General features: G+C 40.3%; 1 protein-coding gene across 1 annotated transcript in view; it reads right to left on the bottom strand.

The window, feature by feature from the left end:
* The window catches only part of LOC126990040 (E3 ubiquitin-protein ligase UBR4-like), a 120,442-nt gene that overhangs the window by 14,344 nt on the left and 83,790 nt on the right, over positions 1–22,308 (bottom strand). Inside the window, exons 45-55 of the mRNA XM_050848608.1 lie at positions 21,248–21,448; positions 18,410–18,629; positions 16,827–17,024; positions 15,499–15,689; positions 14,969–15,145; positions 11,979–12,170; positions 10,638–10,730; positions 10,369–10,515; positions 7,247–7,384; positions 1,430–1,663; positions 251–374 (exon numbers count right to left, since the gene is read on the bottom strand). Of these exons, the coding sequence (XP_050704565.1) occupies positions 251–374; positions 1,430–1,663; positions 7,247–7,384; positions 10,369–10,515; positions 10,638–10,730; positions 11,979–12,170; positions 14,969–15,145; positions 15,499–15,689; positions 16,827–17,024; positions 18,410–18,629; positions 21,248–21,448 (1,915 nt within the window). The remainder of the gene's footprint in view (positions 1–250; positions 375–1,429; positions 1,664–7,246; positions 7,385–10,368; positions 10,516–10,637; positions 10,731–11,978; positions 12,171–14,968; positions 15,146–15,498; positions 15,690–16,826; positions 17,025–18,409; positions 18,630–21,247; positions 21,449–22,308) is intronic.

Consider the following 22,308-nt stretch of genomic DNA (forward strand, 5'->3'; position numbering starts at 1 on the left):
CAAGCACATGAGCATCAGAGTTACGGCGGGTGTTTCAATTTTTTTCTTCAAAATTGAATTAATGATCTGTGGTATTTACTCAATAAATCATTATGAAATGGTTTGTGTGAGGGGTGATTTTTTCTCATTTTTCTCGCTTGGAGGGACCATTAAGAAACATGATCCCCGCTGCTACCACCGGGTTATCCAGAGTCAAAAGGAAGGAAAGAGCATGGAATTAGGAGGGAAACTCAAATAAAATTAAGCTCACCTGTGAGGAGCCTCAATATGTATTTCAGTGATGGTCGCCCCAAAAATTCCTTCCACTCGTCATTACAAACAACTAAGAGTTTCTTGCTGACAGGCATGTGGGTTTCAATGTAAGCAAGAGCATCCTGCATGAATAACACAAGACAATTAATTAATATCCTAAAATCATATAATCACTCATATAATGGGTATATGCAGAGTTGCCAGCCAGCAGCCACCAATTACATCTTTGGGCCCACAGAACTAAACTAGAACTATTCTTTCAATTATTGTAATTTACCTGTGTTTCTCTGGGACTTTTAAAAATTACACTTAAATATAATCAGTGATACTATTGTTGATAAAAATGTAGTTGACCATTTTCATTCTTTTATTTATTGGTAAACGAGAGAAAATAAATGACTGATGCAAGGTTCTCTCATTGAAAATCTTTCTTGCATCAAAGCCCTGCAAAATCGAGTAGAATTGGACTTTAAAAAAATTCTGTTTATATTACATTATTTGCTGAGTACCTACTTTTGAAAAAACAACAACTCGACAACCACCCCCTCCCAATACTAGGAAAGTTTCGTTTAGTTGGCGCAACATCTGTGGTCATATGCCAGAGAGAGACGGAAGGGGAAGGAATTATAGGAGAAGGGAACAGATCCCAGGAGACAGGACACAACCCCCAATTAATACCTGGTACCCATTCACTGCTGGGTGGACAGGGGCATAGGGTATCGGAAAAGCCGCCCAAATTTTTCCACTCCACCCAGGAATCGAACCTGGGCTCTCTCGGTTGTGAGCTGAGTGTGCTAACCACTGCACCACGAAGCCCCCAGAGAAACACAGGTAATTTGCACTAACTGAAATAATAGTTCAAGCTTCGTTGGCCCAAAGACGTGGTCAGTGGTGACACCTGGTAAGGATGAATATACCCAATTATGCAATAAATAAAGAAATTTAAAAGGCCTATATCAATAGTACTTATGTAATATCTAGCAGATACTGAAAAGTTTCAACGTTTTTTATAGTTTGTTGTTTTCAGTATTTGTCATCCACAAATTATAACAAGACTATAAAACAGTGGCAGAGAACATCATATTATCACTTTCTACATTACAACAATTTCAGTTTAGCACTGTTGTTCCGTAACGCCTCACTTCAAAAACTGAAACTTTAATATCAAAATACATACCTTGACAATGTTTGCTCGGATTATCATATCCTTGAGTTGGTTGCCATTTTCATTACGTTCAATGCCATCACAAAAAACGCAGAAGGATTCCATTTTTGCAGCGTCCTCAGGAGAATGTTCATCATCAAACTTTTCAAAGTCCAATACAGGTCGGAAATGTCCAACCAACAGTTCCATTTTTTCTTTGTGACAAAAGACTAAGAAGGGCAGGACACGCATCAGTCGCTGTCGTACCTGAATGGGAAGGTAAAATGTGTATAGTTATAAACTAAGGCGATTCACACGGAACACCACAGGACACAGGGATGAAAATGTCTGAAAATAGCAATGAAATGTTAGTGCAAACCAGTGCAGCTGAGGACAGTGGAGTAACTTAAGGGAACCATCACATGACTTTTTGAAAAAATCTCATGTTTTAGAGCACTTCAGCTATAATGCCAACAAGTTTTATAAGGAAGTAAGCAAAAGTGAAAGTTATGGACAATTTTTTCCCCCCCCCATTTCCATGTCACTTGCATTGGCTGGGAACATGTTGGTGCATACGTCTTTAACCCGGTAGCAGCGACGGGCCAAAGTTACCGTTAGACAGCGGGCAAAGCGTTGTGGCTTTTACTTAACTAAGCAGAGCCAAATTTGTGGCTTTTATTTACAGTAGCAACAGACCAAATTTGTGGCTTTACCGTGTAGCAGCGACGGGCCAAATTTGTGGCTTTACCGTGTAGCAGCGACGGGCCAAATTTGTGGCTTTACCGTGTAGCAGCGACGGGCCAAATTTGTGCCATGATATAAATCCCCCAAAATAGATGATGCATAAACTGATCACAAATGCTTTGATATATATTATGAAATGGTTTGTGTGAATGGTGATTTTTTTCATTTTTCTCGCTTAGAGGGGCCTTTAAGAAACATGATCCCCGCTGCTACCAGGTTAATCCATTTTCCGCGAAAAAAAAATCCATAATTGAAATTCATATGACATTCACTGGCATCTAGAGGCAATCTGGCATCTCTAACACACTCAAGACTTCACTACTAACTCTTCTCACAAGCTTAGATGCAAATGAACAGTGGAGGCTGGTTGTCGCTCCTCACCACTCATCCTTCCATCATTCCTGCTCCCTTCAGACCATTTACCTCACTCCTTTTGTATATGACACACTGTCTACTGCACACTGCAAAGTTACACCACCGTGTCGAAGGTGTCAAGGCGCAAAGAGGCTCAGAAACAGAGAACGTTAGCTGAAGTCCAACATCTGCCACCCCCATCTCCACTCAACCCTCTCTCCTCAACCACTGATACCACTGAATCCTACAGGGTTGTGCTAGCTCTCCACAACTCACCTAACATGACACATTGGTTGGTATTGTCAGACGCTTCCACGCCTCACATCAACTATTTTCAATGGCCAAAAAAGAGAGCAGTCGTGTCCTCATGAGTGTTTCTTTAGGTTCACGGTACAGAAGAAGAGTCAAACTACCACCAGGGTCACAAAACTACTCTTGGAAATGCTCATATCACCTCCGAAAGCCTTGTCAAATAAGTGTCCTTGGGTGCGGAAATGTTTAAGAATATGACACGTTGTCTTCACATCAAAATCATATAAAGATGATGAAAGACGCTGTACCTCAACCTGAGAAAACACTTAGTAGGAGGTCCATTATTTCAGAACATTATCTCCAGGCACAGGATTCAGGGTTGAGGTGCCCCCATATGTGGTGTAGAGGCAATGCAGGTGGTGCCTTCTGTTACCCTCGCCTGTGAGCGATTCATATGCCTTGCAATAAGGGGGGACCAGATACCAGCTATACACTAGGATGTGATGTGAATGTCATGTAACACTTCAGGATTGATACAGAGAGCTTGGCTGTGAGAGAAAACAAACAAACCAGCAACCGCTCAAGTGCACCGGGGCATTAAAAACTGCACGCTGTTTAAACCTCGATATCTCAAAACTGGTATTATTTTTAGTTTTTCTACAACTACTTTGCAACTATTTTATCAAATTGAAAATATATACCATTGGAAAGAGGACCAAAAAATGTGATTTTTTGATCCTTGAACATTTTTCAATTCTGGACAAATAGTTGCACAAACTGGAAAAAAAAAAAATAAATAAATAAATAAAATAAAGAAAAAAATTCCTAACACTAAAAGACAAATGGTGAAGAAATGAAGGTCAATGAGTTTAAGTACCTTGGATCAGTTATGTGTAAGCATGGTGGTACAGAGAGAGAGACAAGAGAAAGGGCATTGCAAGGAAGAAGGGTGGTAGGGTCTTTGGGACGAATCATGAATGGCAGAAGTGTGAGCATGGAGGTAAAGAGGGATTTGAGAAATACAATAATAGTACCAACCCTCACATATGCAAGCATAACATGGGCCTGGAATGAATGTCAGAGGTCTAGAGTGCAGGCAGTGGAAATGAGTTATTTGAGGAGTGCTTGTGGTGAGTAGAATGGATGGAATGAGTAATGAAAGTGTGTATGAGTGTTTTGGAATGTGTCGCAGGGATGAAGGGAAGAAGTGTGGAGTGGTGGAAGAAGTGAAGCGACAGACTTTAAAGTGGTTTGGCCACATGGAGCGAATGGAGGAGAGTAAGATGACCAGGAGGGTGTATGTGAGTGAGATAGAGGGAGGGAATGTTAGAGGACGACCTCCAGTGAAATGGAGGGATAGGGTGCAAGAGTACGTTAGGGAGAGGGGGGAAAGATCTTGGAGAAACTTTGAGCAGGCAAGGAGGGAGTGTCTGGATAGAGAAAGTTGGAAGCTCTTCTGCCGTGGCCATCCCCTGGTGGGAGCTCCTAGGAGCAGGTGTCGATGAAATGATGATGATGATGAATAGACACTTAAGTCATCCACGGATATCTGTTCTTTCTAACACGTATCACGGAAAACGTCAGCGGACCGGGCTGCTGCACAGCAGAAATACTAACTCCAGACTAAACTGCCCAAGTGCACCCCACAATCGCAGAACAGCCCTGTCAGGCAGCACCCTGCTCCACCAATATTGTTCCCGTGTAATAGCCGCTTCAACCATCACCGCCACGGTACCCGGCACACTGGTGACTGGCGGTGTTGTGTGTTGTTTCGTGTTCACGCCGCGCCTTGGTTCCCACATGTGGTGTAGTAGAGACATAAAGAAGAACAGCTTTCCACATAGTGATGGAGGCCTGGAAAACGATGTGGTCCACACAAAGATGATTCATGAATTTAAGGCCAAATTGAGTTATACAGGTAACTCTAGATTTACGCGAATTTGGTTTACAAGTTTTTGAAATAACGCTGTGTCCAAAATCCATATAAATGTTTAATTTACACGTTTTTTTTTTTTTCACTTATACGCGATATTTTATGGAGTGGTCACCAGATGTTTCACGCAACTGGACTCACACGGTGCTGCGGCCACACAGCTGAGCTCAGTTCTTGTATCTTTATGGATACTTCTCAAAATTCTACTTGAATTTTCCTTTCTCTCTGTGCAACTTTAACCCGGTAGTAGCGACGGGCCAAATTTGTGGCTTTACCATGAAGCAGCGACGGGCCAAATTTTTGTCATGATATAAACCCCCCAACATATGATGAATAAACTGATCCCAAATGCATTGATATATATTATGGAATGGTGTGTGTGAGTGATGATTTTTTCTCATTTTTCTCACTTAGAGGAACCATTAACCCGGTAGCAGCGGGGATCATGTTTCTTAACCCTTTCATTGTTAAACGCTTGCAGCGAGCGTTAGGCGTATTTGCTGGTGGAGCTAAACGCTTGCTGCAAGCTCCAGCTGCACTCAAATCTCCCATGTATGAGAGTGTTCCAACACTAATTCTTACAACACAGGATTGCCAATTGAGTGGCTTTTCACTAAATTTGGTGGAAAATCATATCAGCCCAGCGCGGCAAATCTACGGACAAGTAACTGGTGGATGTTTTTGCCCAATATAGCGGCATTTTTGCATAGCTTCACCTATCACCTGACTGATTCTTTGACCAAATAGTTGTAAATATTGCAGTTGGCAGAATCTGACGGAGCGATGTCTGCAGTTCCCTAAATATGGCTGATCATCCCGCACGCACCGACGTAAGTGTAAACCCTCTCGCGCACGATGACGCGTTTCGCGTCATCAAAGGTAAAAGGTCTTGGCGCACGATGACGTGAAACGCGTCATAAAAGTTAAAAAATTGATTAATAATTAAGTTTTCGGTGGAAGTGCGTCAAATTTGGAGTGTCATTTGTTGGGATAAGTTTCTTAATAGTAACATATGGCAACCTTTCTAAGGAGCGTAAATGAGGAGTGTGGAGCGATTTTTATTTGTTAGCCTACTCTGACAGGAGAGGAAAGAAATACAGTTTTCTTGGTGTAACTCGGGAACTAATAGGCGTATGAAGATTTTGAGGATACCATAAGAATCCTCACTAAATTCTGCTTCAAAACATAGATTCGGCTAAAAAAGTTGGCCCACAAAATTTCGAGATAGCGAGTGGGGAAGAGTTGGTACTTAGGATTTATTGTCTACAATACTCTATACGGAGACTTGAAACGAGTTTCTACTGTTTACATATATTTTTTCCTCTATTTTTATTTGTGCATGTTCTTGTACAAGTCTTTATGAAGCCATTGATACCAAATTTATTGGGGTACGATATATCTGTGAGGGTAAAATACGTACTGGAATATAGGGTTTCGCAGCGGCAAAAAAAGGCTGGTCGGGCCTGAGAGATGCATGGTGAGTAGAAGAGAAACTTACTGGAAACTTACTGTGCGCGAGAGGGTTAACATTCAACACTCCCTAAACGTGCATGTACGTTCGCAAGAGAGGCATACATAACCGACTCCTATAGATCTGGATCTCCTCTTTCCAGTGGTGATTTTGGTTTTTAGCTGTGATGAATAGTTTTTGAGATACAGAGGTTAAAAGAGACCCCCCATTGGGCTGCCCGACTGCGCCTGAGGGGATAGTCGCGTCCGCACCACGTGCAAGGAAAGGGTTAATGGTCCCTCCAAGTGAGAAAAATTATAAAAAATCACCCCTCGCACAAACCATTTCATAATATATATCAAAGCATTTGTGATCAGATTACGTATCATCTGTTTTGGGGGTTTATATCATGGCACAAATTTGGCCCGTCGCTGCTACACGGTAAAGCCACAAATTTGGCCCGTCGCTGCTACCGGGTTAAGAAACATGATCCCCGCTGCTACTGAGTTAAACTCCTTATATTTTAATATATAACACATGTTGATTATTTTTATTTTTATGGGTTAATTGAGTTACCCTCAGTGGTGGTGTTTAAAATTTGGCATGCACAGCCACTCCCGGATATGGGGGCGGAGTGCACTTTTTGCCTGCCCATAGTGAGGGGGTTCAGCATTTCAGACTCTTTAATAAAAACAAATTTCTTCTTTTTGAAGTTCCAGGTTCATCTCATTGTCATTCATATATTATGCCAGACAAAGACAGAAGGGGAAGGAATTACAGAAGGGAACAGATTCCAGGAGACGGAGCACAACTCCCGATTAATACCTGGTACCCATTCACTGCTGGGTGGACAGGAAAAGCCGCCCAAATTTTTCCACTCCGCCTGGGAATCGAACCCGGGCTCTCTCGGTTGTGAGCCGAGTGTGCTAACCACTGCACCACGGAGCCCCCTACAAAAGGATTCAGGTCTGTAAAGCTAAGCGTATACACAGCAGAGTGGAAAGACTTCTGTCACTGGCATTCATATGAGAGAGCTCTTAGGTAGGCATCATAAAAATAAAATATAAATAAAAAGATGAAGAGTGAAGCTTCTAAAGCGTCAGGAACAGAAGCTCACCTGGGCATTGGTGCGTGAGGATGTGGCAACATAGTTCAGCAGTAGGTGGATGTCCTCCAGGGTGCCACAGGTCTCAACAAACTCTGTATATGAGGCAGCAGGCATGGAGGAAGCTTCTACCAACACAGCTTCAAGAACCTGAGTGAGTAAAGGATTATTAAACTAAAACATCATTACCTATATGTCACAATGTAATGCCAGAAATTTCTCTTTACTACACTTCCACAAGGACTCTGCGTGTGACGAAACACACGAGAAATTAATCCAGACAAGGAAAGGTTTTGCCAGCGCTGGGGATCGAACCCGCAACCAGCGAAACGGGATCGAGAGCCACTCCTTAACCAGTCAGCCAAAGAGATACCCCACTCACCGAGTGGGTTATGGGAGGCTCCCTTATCAGGCCTAGTCGTGGCACTACAACAGAACTAACTTAAATTATACAAACATTAGACAAAAAGTCAATGGTATATTAAATTTTTAGATATTGAGAGGGAAATTACATGTATTATAGTTTCTAAGTGATACTGTGCATATGAGTAAAACTGAGTGCAGAAGGCAACAGGCACATGAAACAATGGATTAAGCATTTGAGTACACCAACTATTCCTATTCTCTCTTAATATTTTTCCTATAGAAACACTGAAATATAGATGTCAAAATATTTTTATATATATATACACCCCTGCTATCATGCCTAATAGGTTACGAAACTGCATGTAACACTGGAAATGCATTATAACTGAATTGAGGAATCAATAAGAATAATTCTAACTGGTTATTGGGTGGCCGATTTGCCTGCATTATTTGCCTTTTATGTCTCCCTGGACAGATTTTCCAACAAACACTTTTTTTTTATTTTTTTTCTATTTTATTTTTTACGTCTATGCCTATAGCGCCAGTAGGCTTGCTTGAGGGGCCTGGATGGTGTTCGGCCCCAGCCTGTCATGGCGTAGGCAAGTGTTTATAGTGGCACCATCTTCTCTTGGCTCATGCTGCCCCCCGGAACTCCTTCTTGATTCACTTGGACGGTTTCCTCTAAGAGTCCGGGTTGATGGGTGGTCTTCAGGACAGCATGTGGGTAGTTTTAAGCCACTCGGCGGTGACTGAAGAATCCGACGTGGTAGCGTGGGGATTCGAACTCGCGTCGTCCATCACGCGGTGAATGTGGGCCTAGCACGCTACCACTCGGCCACCGCCTACCCAACTGTTCCAACATGATATTTGCTTCTAATAACACTTACAATGCTACCTTAGTATGCTCAGTGATGGTTGGGGGATTCTTGTGAGATTACTTAGTCATTGTTACCACACACAAAAAACAGGGGCGGATTCAGTTTACTTGTTAGCCACACAACTCCCTGTAGGTGGGGGGCGTGATCTAAACCAGACAGTCGGTCAGCTGAGCACGACAAAATGGTTACCAGCAAGAGCAGCTCCCTCACAATGTTCCCTCAGCAGCTCTAACTGGCGACCATTTGAAATGCCAGAATTATTGTTTTCTCTTTTCTACACTCACACATGACCTCTGCGTGTAACGAAACACACGAGAAATTAATCCAGACAAGGAAAGGTTTGCCGGCGCCGGGGATCGAACCCGCGACCAGCGTAACGGGAGAGCCGCTCCTTTACCAGTCAGCCAAAGACGTATCCCGCTGGCTAAGTGAGTTATGGGAGGCTCGCCCATCAGGCAAGTCAGCATTACACATTTACCAGAAACACCAACTATAGTTGAATAAAACATTCGTAAATGGTAAGAAGGTGTGCAGTACAGGCAACACTGGCTACACCCGCATAGCTACACCGCTGCATTTTTTTTACTCCCTCCCTCTCCCCGGTACAAGCCCCCCCACAGCAACTTGGGTGCCATTTGGCTAATGCCCTCTTGACACTAATTGTTTGCTCCATTGTGTAATGTTGAACAGAGTTGGTGTACATTTCTTCAACCAAACTCAGGGCAGGTATCAGGACACCTCTCCTCCCGAAATTGATTTCTCTTTTTGGCCACTCTATTTAGGAGCAGTAAGTAGTGGGCTTTTTTTTTTTTTTGCCATTATTATTATTATTTTTTTTTTTTTATGCCCTTGCACTGTCTCCTCTGCTGGAAAGGGGGGGGATCAGTTCACTTTTCAGCCACAAAACTCCCGTGCAAGCCAAACCAGAGAGTCAATCAGCTGAAGACAACAAAATGGCAACTGACAACAAAAGCTTCCTTACAGTATCTTCTTAGTAGCTCTTGTAGGCAACCAATTACTAGAAACAGCAGTCTAGCACAAACAGTCCTGCTTGACTGGCGCGCAATTTTCAGTCCATTTTCATCTCACCTGACACTGCCAGATGGAGGCTCACCTCCACCTGGTGGCATCTGACTCTTATCCCGTTCTATGCCAATTTCTGACAAATCCACTGTCTAGTCTTGACCACCCCTGAAAATTTTGCTGCCCGCCTGTTGCCACTCAGTGGTGACCCCACAAGCCCGCCAACATTTACAGCCAACCATGGCCATGATGCCACACGTTTTGTGCCATTTTCACTGATAGGGTCCAAACAGGACACTATAATTTTTATCAGCAATTAGTGAACCCAGCTGCTTAACTCTCACTACTGATCTCTCTCCATTGACAAGTCTCCTCTTCTCAATCTCACTATGTTCACTTTAAACTTCCTAAGTTCAGCTAACAGATGGGTTAGTCAGTGATCCTGAGAGGTTCAGGATGTTCCTAGCACCAACACAGAGGGCCTGCCAGAGTTAGCCATGGGCCTGGCTTGACGAACTCGTATCTCATGTGCACCTGGTAGTCCCCAAGAAAAAGGGGTGGGTGATTTTGTTGGAGCAGGGGTCCTCTCCTTACCCCCTTCCCTGGACACGTCAAAGTACTGGATGCCATTTACAGATTCATAAGAAATTTGGTCTCCCACACCCCCACCGATCATGGAGCCTACAAGGGAAGGCTGGTTATTGGGCCCAACAGACACAAGGGTAGCAGGAAAATACACAAAAATTAAATGATGGTAAAGATACTGTCTCCGCCCAAAAAACTGCAAGACATCCTTTTTGAAACATAACCTACACCTTTCATTGCATTTAACTAGCCATTGCTTCATTAGGCAGCTATGCACCTCACCTGAAGTAGTTGCTCGGTGAGAGAGGCTCCACCAGGAGGGCCAGCAACCACCTCTGGTTCAGCTGCCAGGCATTGCTTCAGTGTGTGTAATAATGTGGCAATGGCATTCAGGGCTGGTACCATCAGGCGCTCCCGGTTTACTCGCACCTGGAGATGTGAATTTGACTTGTCATTATAACAGGGAGGATGCACTGCTGAGACAATTTTGTGTAGCTCAGTAGAGTAAAATATCATTATAATTAATCATACACTGGTGTTGTGATTCTCACCTTTACACAATAGTGGAAAAGCTTCAGAAGAACTGTGACCAACGCCCGGGCATATGACAGATCACTGATCCTCTTCAAACAGTCTAGCATTACCTGGAAGGAAATTATAAATATTAATAAAGGGAAAGTGGTTTGGATACAAATCTTTTCCTTAAAAATCAAGGTAGAAAAAGGAGACTTGATAAGATAATTGCTTTTAACTTTCATATTTGGAATTGGAGCCCACCTGCTGGTCTAACAAAAATGAATAAGGTCCAAGGTATAGTTAGTAACTCAATGGAATATAGAATAAAAGCCTTATCAATCTCCTCACATTCAGGAGTACAGAAACTCACATTATCCTTTGCTGGATACTTGCTTGCTATAGTGAATGAATGCACAGCACTGTCACCTCAACTTGCCAAGTCATGAACCTTAAGATTACGAGACTTTGGGAAGCAAAACACCAGATGGTGAAGGTGGTGGGGGTTTAGGGTAACCTGAGTTAGGTAAAGTGGGTGTATTCTGTGTGGTGAATGTGTGTTTTAGGATTATGTTCTTCAAAGCAGTAATTATGTTGTTGATAATGTTATTCCTTGACCAAAATATGGGTGACATAATATATATATATATATATATATATATATATATATATATATATATATATATATATATATATATATATATATATATATATATATATATATATATATATATATATATATATATATATATATATATATATATATATATATATATATATATATATATATATATATATATATATATATATATATATATATATATATATATATATATATATATATATATATATATATATATATATATATATATATATATATATATATATATATATATATATATATATATATATATATATATATATATATATATATATATATATATATATATATATATATATATATATATATATATATATATATATATATATATATATAAGCATTAACCCAGTAGCAGCAGGGATCATGTTTCTTAATGGTCCCTCCAAGTGAGAAAATGAGAAAAATCACCCTCACAAACCATTTCATAATATATATCAAAGCATTTGTGATCAGATTATGTATCATCTATTTTTGGGGTTTATATCATGGCACAAATTTGGCCCGTCGCTGCTACACGGTAAAGCCACAAATTTGTCCTGTCACGGCTACCGGGTTAATGGTAAATGTAAAAAAAAATAATAATAAATAAATAAATAAATAAATAAATAAATAAAACAAAATAAATAAATAAATAAAAGAATCAGTAGAAACAATGTACATAAGTGTAGAAAAATGAAGTAGAGATGAAAATGAAAGAAAGGGCTTCATATTTCCTGACCTCCAGTCCTCCACACTGACACATGACTCCTGCCATGCGATAGACTTGCTCGTTATCCACATCTTCCTCTTTTTTCTTGTCTAAGGTCTCCACAAACTCTTCTGTGGCATCCCCAAGGAGGCCTCTCATGCGGTACACAACCCGCATGGCATCACTTTCACTGTTCTCAACTAGCCATACTTTCTTGTATACCTGTGGGAAAAAAAAGAAAAAGAAAAAAAAGATTAGAGTAAAATTATACTGATTATGTAGCATAAAATGTTAATTTTGATTTAAAATTATATTTGTGAGAATTCCTGCAATGTATATTATATAAAAACATAAACATCAAAAGTCTGCAAGGTGCTGGAAGGCCTTTACAAGGCAGCTCCTGTAAACCAACCACCACCTAACTTCTCTACCAATGGTCTTAAGCCCCGTTCACACTGTGCCGACTCTGGGCCACGACAACCCAGCGACTTTTCCATTTGACAAGTTTGTTCCCACGCTCCAAGAAGGGGGGAAGGTTTTATTGGTGTCTTGGTGTCTTGCCGACTGTCTGGGACATTTGGCCAACTAGTTGCCAGCATGTCGTGCTAACCCTCACGACTCCAGACTCCCGTCACGACGTCGGCGCAGCATTCGGCAACAGTCTCAAGACCTTTTTCAAGACATGCCTGACCCTTTCACATCAACACCCAAGACCTCGTGTACCCTAGAGTCGTGGGTTGTCGTGGCCCAGTTGGCACAGTGTGAACGGGGCTTTATCTAACAGTTTCTTGAAGCTGTAAATCTTACGTGTTTAAATTGCAATGATTATTAATATCATATTTAGCAGTACAGTGTGTCTAGCACCATCCACTCATCACTGTTTTAGTGGTAAGAGGTCAGTTATATGAATCAATGAATTTATACGTTACTGCAACCATAAAATAATGATCATATAATGGAAAAGGGTTGGAAATGCTACTGTTTGTTGTTCTTGACAAGATAGCTGTATCAGTACAAACATATCAAAATACTATAACATGATTGTATTGTGTTGCTACTACAGCTAACCACAGTATTTACTTGGAATGTCACATTCTAGGAAAATATATATATATATATATATATATATATATATATATATATATATATATATATATATATATATATATATATATATATATATATATATATATATATATATATATATATATATATATATATATATATATATATATATATATATATATATATATATATATATATATATATATATATATATATATATATATATATATATATATATATATATATATATATATATATATATATATATATATATATATATATATATATATATATATATATATATATATATATATATATATATATATATATATATATATATATATATATATATATATATATATATATATATATATATATATATATATATATATATATATATATATATATATATCAAATAATTGCAGAGTAAATCAGTAATAGTAGAGGTTTAACATATATGCATCCCCATACTTAGCCAATCACAAGTAATGTGTCCAGTGTCAGCTTATATTGGATTTGGCTACAGATATACCTAAAGAGATGAGGGAACAAGAAGACTAAACACTTGTAGGTTCAGGTGTAATAACTTTGTAAAGTGAAGTGACAAAATCAATGCATAAGGGAAGGACAGACCTTTTTTTTTACTTTTTTTGAACCACTCCTGGACTGATATATCATTCAGTTGAAGTGATGGCTGTGTATGAAAGTAGATGTCTCTCTTGAATGAAATGGAAAAGAAGAAACTTATGTTTCAGTAAGTGATAAATTACTAAATCTGAGCTAAACACACTAAGGTAACCACAGTATTTCCTTGTAAATGTCATGAAGCCTGTACAGGCTACTTCACTATTTAAAGCCAAAACTAATTTTACACAAATTGTACTGAGCTGGACAGAAAAAGCAGTTGTGAAATTAGAGGGCTGGGCAAACCCAGCAAAGTGGTGGCTTGATATCACAGTAGCTGTGTTGCTGTTGTAGTTGAAAATGTGTTAAAAATGGGAGAATGCTATTTAAACCTTTCATTGCTAAATGCTCGCAGCGAGCGTTAGGCGTATTTGCTGGTGGTGCTAAACGCTCGCTGCAAGCTCCACCCGCACTTAAATCTCCCGCGTATGAGTGTGTTCCAACACTAATTCTCACAACACAGGATTGCCAATTGAGTGGGTTCTTCACTAAATTTGGTGGAAAATCATATCAGCCCAGCGCAGCAAATCTATGAATGAGTAACTGGTGGATGTTCTTGTCCAATATAGCAGCATTTTTGCATAGCTTCACCTATCACCTGACTGATTCTTTGACAAAATAGTTGTAAATATTGCAGTTGGAAATACAACCTTGCCAGAATCTGAAGGAGAGATGTCCGCAGTTCCCTCTAAATGACTGGTCATCACGCATGCACTGAGGTAAGTGTTCACATTCAACACTCCCTGAACGTGCATGTACGTTCACAAGAGAGGCATACATAACCGACTCCTATAGATCTGGACCTCCTCTTTCCAGTGGTGTTTTTGGTTTTTAGTTGTGATGAACAGTTTTTGAGATACAGAGGCTAAAAGGGCTGCCTGACTGCGCCTGAGGGGATAGTCACGTCTCGCACCACGCGCAAAGAAAGGGTTAAACAATTATCTAACAGTTTTTGGTAGTAGTAGTAGTAGTAGTATTCACTGGACTAGTTATGATTGCAGAAACCATTTTGATTTTTAGCAAATAAACAAAATATTGTTTTAAAATCTCTTATGAGAATCTATCTTATACCAAAATAAAAACATTTACCAAAGCATATCCATAAGGAGCAGTTTTATTTTATTTAGGAGCATAAAGGAGCAGTAAGCAGCAGGCTTTTTTTTTCATTATTTTTTTTTTTTTTTTTTTTTTTACACCCTTGCCCTGTCTCCTCTACTGTAAAAAAAATAAAATAAATAAATAAATAAATAAAACATGATAAAATATATTACCTCTTTTACAGGAAGGTCAAGGGAAATAATCTTGTTGCAAACTAGGAGTTCCATGCCACTGTCATCTTCAAGGAGGGCCACCAACTCACAGTCTTGGCAGATCTTGTTCTTGACATCCCTCATGAGGGGACCCAGGCCAGAGTCCATGCTGCTGTATGGGTTGCCAACCATACGACCCTGGAAATAACTTTTGCTCTCACTGATACTTTAAAAACTTTCTAAAAATCAATGTTATTCAAGCCAATAATTAACCTGGTAGCAGCGGGGATCATGTTTCTAAATGGTCCCTTCAAGCGAGAAAAATGAGAAAAAATCACCCCTCACACAAACCATTTCATAATATATATCAAAGCATTTGTGATTAGATTATGTATCATCTATTTTGGGGGGTTTATATCATGGCACAAATTTGGCCTGTCGCTGCTACATGGTAAAGCCGCAAATCTGGCCCGTTGCTGCTACCGGGTTAACTAATGAAAATATAATCACTTACAATGACCTGAAAAACTATAAGAAAAAGTTAATATTACCTGCAGAAAATCTTCCTGCTGAGGGTCTTTCTCTAGAGTGAGGAAGAACTCTCCTACATCATTCTCTTCGGGATAGATGATGGAACACAGCCGCTCATAAATAAAGACAGGAGTTCGCAGATCATCCTGAGGATACTGTTTCAGTGTTTCTACACACACTGCCATAAACTCCTTGGTTTCTGCCTCAGTTCCTGTGTTGAAAGATATTAAAGTTGTAAATAATCTGTTTCAGGTAAGACATATAATATTCTGACAACATAACGAAGCTATGATAAGATTGCATGGAAGCGGTGGCTGAGTGGTAGCGTGCTGGGCCCACATTCACTACGCAGACCACCACGCTACTACCTGCCCAGCTACCACCTGGGCTGAGTGGCTTTAAAACTAGTGGCTTATGCACCTGCCATTGCTGTCCTGACTAGACTCAGAGAGGACCATCAGGAAGAATCAGAAGAAGGAGTCTTAGGGGGATGAGCCAGCCAAGAGAAGAAAGACAGCAAGCACTTTGCCTCTGCCTGACCCATGACCCGCTGGATCCCACCAGAATCCCATCAGCCCTCATAACTCAGCCTTCCTCTTCCATTTTTCCCACTTCCCATTTGCAGTTCGTCATTCAGTTCTTTCTTTCTTAGTCTTTTTTACTGATTGTATCTTTTCCCTTCTTGGTTTATACATTATATTCTTTTCCTTCATGCCAAATATTATCACACTCTTCTTATCTGCCACATCTCTTACCAATTCTTTGTTTTTCTTTATATCCTTAACCACCTCTTTTTCAACATTTTCCTTCTCTTCCTTCAGTTGTTGTTCAATTACTTCTTTGAGAACTACATTAGCTTTTTCATTTTCAACTTTCCAAGTCTTCATTTCCCCCAACACTTCTTCTCTAAAACCAACACTAATTCCACACCCTCATGTCTGTTGTCAAGTGATGGCTAACGAAAAGTTAATTTAACCAGGTTTTTTACCCTATTGCAGGCAGTTTCTTGGACTCTTCTTACTTCCAACAAATAAACAGATAAGTGTGGAAACAGTGTGGAATAGTAGTGGTGCATGTAAACATTTCAGTTATCTTGGCGCTTAGCCCAGTATAGAACTGGGTACCTCAATTATTCATGATAAAATCAGACCTTTGCCTAAAATTGTAAAAAAGAAAATGTACTTTTCAATTTTGTTAAAACAAAACCATTCAATTAATAAATCATGTATGAAGTTACCAGCTGCTTAGCATTTACTGGGTTTTGTTTACTTTATGAAATAAATGTATGTATCAGCTGATAACATCTCTGTTGTTTATAAAAGGTAATAATATATGTACTAGAACTTGCCTGATGTCATGTCTTCCAAAAGCTCAAGGAACTTATCTTGAGTGTCATCAATCAGTTTAGTGCGCTGAACCACCAACTTTCGGAGGGAGAGGTAGCCGCTAAGCACTGTGCCCACAAGGCGGCCCTTGTATACTCTTTTGATTGCCTCAACATCAATAAACTGTGATAATAGTTCAGTCAACACTTTCAAAGCATAACCTGAAAAGAAAACATTATTGTAAAAAAATGGTGTTTATTTTTACATACTAGTTTCATCATTCTTTAAGTTTTAATCACTTCAATATATTCAAATATACTAACTGTTTGATATACAATTTATGACTTGAAAATATACAAGCTTTCCCATACATACACAGTAACCTTGAATAAAAGATTATAAATATATTTGTTTTCTGTGGAAATGAGGTGGAAAATCAAAAGGGCCTTCCTATATTAGTTATGGCAGGAGAAAATACAAAGAGAGAGAAAGGTCATTTAACCCTTTCAATGCATGACACAGACATCGGCGTCGCAGTGTGGAAGGGTTAAGAGGAAATGGAAGAGGATTGGTCCTCTTCTGGGGCTCTTAATCCTCTTCCATTTCCTCTTAATCCCCTTCTGAACTTCTTAAAAGGAAATAGAAGAGGATTAAGAGGTAATTTTGGATGTGAAAGTTCCATTAAAATTTGGCATCACAGTCTGGGGTGGCAAGTCGCACACTAAAAAATAAACGGACATGTTCAATCTCGGAGTGGCATGCAAGTCGCACGTGGCACATGCGACGAGTCACGCCATCTCAGTGAGAAAGGTTTCATACATTTCCTGATGTTCGTTTTCAAGTGGCGTGCTACGTGGCATGCCACGTGCGACGAGCCACCTTGGTGTGAAAGCGGCCTTAGAGCTTAGCTCGGGCCCTGTAGACTACAAAGAGGTAAATACATCTGGCACTAATCAGCTGCCAAATGCTAGTTTATTTTTTATGTTACAGTTGTAAAATGACTGCTTAACCCAATGATATAAACAAAATTTACCTATTTCAAGTAACAAGTGAGCTAAATAAAAAAATATATAAACATGTTTTTGAGCTATGTAAGGGTGTTCAGACCTGAGATACCCTGACTGACAAAAAACAATCAGCAGCTTACTAAATTGACTTGGATCTGAGCCACTGCTAGAATTTCAGCTCAAGTGAATGGAACATGGTAAATAATTTGCAATAGTATATGTTTAAACACCTGGTGAGCTGAAAAAGAAAATGGTGAATGCTTTATCACTGATGGGTGCTCATCCCTACACTGTCCAAACCCCTTACGCAAGAGTTAACCAGCATCTTCACTCTTTCATCCCTCACGCTGGTAACTCTGGAACAATCTCCCCTCATCTGTATTTCCTCCTGCCTACGACTTGAACTCTTTCAAGAGGAGGGTATCAGGACACCTCTCCTCCTGAAATTGATCTCTCTTTCAGCCACCTCTTTGGATTCTTTTAGGGAGCAGCGAGTAGCGGGCTTTTTTTATTATTGTTTATTTTTTTGTGCCCTTGAGTTGTCTCTGTTGTTAAAAAAAAGGGGGGGGGAAATACTGCAATTTATGAACCAAACTAACCCTGACTGAGGTCTGTGGTCAGTGTGATTTCTTCCAAGGTGGTGAGGGACTGAATTTCTGAGGTGATGAGACTGGCAATGGTGGGAAGAACCCCCTGCAGGGCTAGGTAGATCTTCCAGTGTGCTCCTCCCACCAAGCTCTGGTAGAGGGAAACAAACTCCCCGGCACTCTCTCCAGCTCTCCCAATTTCTGGCAGGAAGGTCGTCAGCATATCCAAGATCTGTGAAAGTTAAAGTGGCATATTTTAGCCTAACAGATTTTAGTGTATTTAGGGGTGGGAGTTCTGAAATAAAAATAACACATATAATACAGTCAAGGGGCTATTACACTGGGCTAATCTTCCGTGGATCTTCAGTCAAACCACGATTTCCACTGGCGTGGTTCTCATATTTCCGTGGTTTTCTGACGTGTCCACGATCTTCCAAAGCTACGGTAGATTTCACTGAAGGACGACGGTATTACTCATCATCTTCATCAGCAGCGATAACACAAAACAAATGAGAACCACACCAGCGGAAATCGTGGTTTGACTGAAGATCCATGGAAAATTTGCCCAGTGTAATAGCCCCTTTAGCTCACAACCACCATGTTAACCAAGGACCAGGTTTGGTAAGCCCTATTTGCATCACTGGAAAGGTGATGATGTTTTTGTCATTTTCCATCTGTTGGAGAGAGAGAGAGAGAGAGAGAGAGAGAGAGAGAGAGAGAGAGAGAGAGAGAGAGAGAGAGAGAGAGAGAGAGAGAGAGAGAGAGAGAGAGAGAGAGAGAGAGAGAGAGAGAGAGAGAGAGAGAGAGAGAGAGAGAGAGAGAGAATTTCCATAGTCACCCAGTCCATGTAAAAATATTTGTAGGTAAATGTCAAAAACTGATTAACAATTTGGAAAAACTTTGATAAAAACTTAAGTCATAAAAGAATGATCCCAAAGAATATGTTTTGATCATTGTTATTGGAGTTTGGCAAAAAGAAAGAGGCTGCACACCCTTGCATGAACCAAGAAACTGCAAGCACTTGTGGTCTGGGCCAGACTACCTCCCAAACATTTTGAGTTCCTTCTTGAGGCACTCATGGCCTGTCATCAAAGCATGGGTGATTTATTTTTATTTTTATTATTATTTTTTTTTTATATAAGTTGTGGCCTATTGCTCCGGTAGGCTTCTTCCCGGTGGATCCTGATGGTCAGCCCAAGGCTTCTTCCCGGTGGGGCCTGATGGTCGGCCCAGCCCGTTCTGGTGCAGGCGAGTGTTTATAGTGGTGCCATCTTGCATTGTGGCCTCCCTTTATCAGTAAGCTATCTTTTCTCTCCATTTACAGTGGGGTCCTGTATAATGTCTTATCGCTACACTGTCAAATTCGTAGTGCGTTGCATTGCAGAACAAAATTTGAGGTTTGTAGGAGGTTGTGTAATCCATAATTGCCAGTGTAATGCCCTGAGAGTAGGGAGGTGGCCCAGAAGTGCTGATAATTAAAGGGCACCAGTGTTACAAGAAGGGATATTCTTATCGATGTGTAGGAATGCATCTTAAGGGCCGCTTTCACAGTCACTTTGTTTGTTTTGATCGTTACCAACAGTGGCGGTCGACGCTATAGTTTTCCACGTGAAACTGGCCTATGGGGTAGTGGCGGCTGCAGAGGAAGCGAGAGGTGTTGAGAGTGTGTGGTAAGGTGCGGGGCTAGGCTAACCCCGCAGCCAGTTTTACAAGGAAATAATATTGCGGCGATCGACGCCATTGATAACGATCACAACAAACAAAAAGACGGTGAAAGCGGCCCTAAGTCTTTGTCTTGAGTTTTACATTGATTTCATGGAAGGAATTAATGCAGAGAGATAAACAGAGGTGATTAGTGGAAACCTATTGGAATAATATATGATAAAGTGGCAACGCATGTGTCTGCCACCTTCAGCTTGGTTCTTCTTGTCTCCTAAAACAAATCACGTGTGGAGTCTACACACACGCCACAGAGCCTGATGAGAACTTCATAATGTAAAAGGAGTGCATGAATTACATCAAGTATTACCTAACATAAGACGGGCAACGTAAAAATACAGAAAAGAGCAGGCTTTATAAGGCAACAAACAACGGCCAGTATCAATATCAATAACATGTGACAATGACGTGATTGGCTTGGGTGAGAACATGATATGAGGACTGAATGCATGGGTAAGGATGGAACCCAAGATTAAAACGTGTAAAGCCAACAGAAGATAAATTTGGATGAAAAGATTCCAATTTTATGAAGGATCTCATTATTTAGTTCCTATGCATTTCATTCTAAGAGTGATGGATAATAAAACATTATAGCACATGGTAAATGGCCTGCATGGTGGGGTTTCTAGCACCTGAATGTCTGTTGGAAAAAGTTAGGAAAGTTTCATTTAGTCGGCGCAACATCTGTGGTCATATGCCGGAGAGACAGAAGGGGAAGGAATTATAGGAGAAGGGAACAAATCCCAGAAGATGGGACACAACCCCCGATTAATACCTGGTACCCATTCACTGGTGGGTGGACAGGGGCGTATGGTATCGGAATAGCCGCCTAAATTTTTCCACTCCGCCTGGGAATTGAACCCGGGCTCTCTCAGTTGTGAGCCGAGTGTGCTAACCACTGCACCACGAAGCCCCCAGAATGTCTGTTGGAGCAGTATTAAGTTCACCATTAAGAACTGGTGTCTTCTGTTACTAACATTGCTACATCCTAGAGCCATATAAGAATAGGAAATAAAATAAGAATTGAATAATGGTATTGACAACAATGAAGAGGGTATCATTAGTGCCCACATGACCTTCATAAATTCCAATACTTTAATCTGTAGGGGATATAAATTGTGAAAATATTACCTCTTTCCTGCGCTGAACAGAGGTACAGAGAGATTCCACCATCTGGGCAGTGACTTGTCTTGCCATTCTTGAAGAAGGGTTGAACAGAACATGTTTCAGCCATGAGGTGTCCTGCATCTTGAGATCATACAGGTGTCGAACAGTGCGAGCAAGCCAACGGGTTCCAAACTTTTCCACTAAGTACCTTTCATGAACTTCATCCTGAAACAAGTATTTAGCAGATTTAAGAATAACAACATTGTTGAGAGATAAAGAGCAAAACATACAAACCTAATATAAACATTGTCCCACACTACTAATTACTCAATTCAGATCCTGCTACTTAGAGCTCTCTCTTGTCATAGCAGAGGAGTCCCAACTCACTCCTGTCTACATAACTGCATATGGAAGTGCTCCTTCTCCCCCATCACTTTCTTAAGGTTGTTTCATTTTTAAAGATGATAACAAAGATTTTGTATAAATACCATGAGACTTGACAACATTGTATTCCAATGGTGTCAAGTGTCATGATATTTATACTAATTCTTTGTTATTATCCTAAAAACGAAACAATCTTAAAACCATATGACCTTAATAGATCATCCAATGATTTAATCAAATTCATTTAAAGGTAGTAAATAGCTGACACATGAGAGGAAGCGAGAGGTCTTGTGAGTGTGTGGCAGAGATGTGGGCCGGGGCTGACCCGTATAGGCCTGCACCCCACCAGCCAGTTTCAAATGGGAATACTACAGGCTACATTCACAGGAAGTTTGAATGATTTACCAAGATTATACCTCAAAAGACCAGGGCTGGTATTACAAAACACTTTCCCTTCTCACATCAGCAATTTCTAAAAGTCAAAAAGGGGATCAATCGGGTTCTAATGAGCATTTCATTTTAGGTTCATGGTACAGAAGAAGGGTCAAATTACCACCAGGGTCATTGAACTACTCCTGGAAATGCCCAGAACTCCTACAAAAGCCTTGTCAAATATGTGTTCTTGGGTGGCAAAATGTCTTATAATATGACCCCAGGAGTCCCAAAAATACATGGTGTCGCCAAGAGGACTACTCTGTAAG

Source organism: Eriocheir sinensis, chromosome 6 (genome assembly GCF_024679095.1).
Source record: "Eriocheir sinensis breed Jianghai 21 chromosome 6, ASM2467909v1, whole genome shotgun sequence".
Classification (NCBI taxonomy): domain Eukaryota; kingdom Metazoa; phylum Arthropoda; class Malacostraca; order Decapoda; family Varunidae; genus Eriocheir; species Eriocheir sinensis.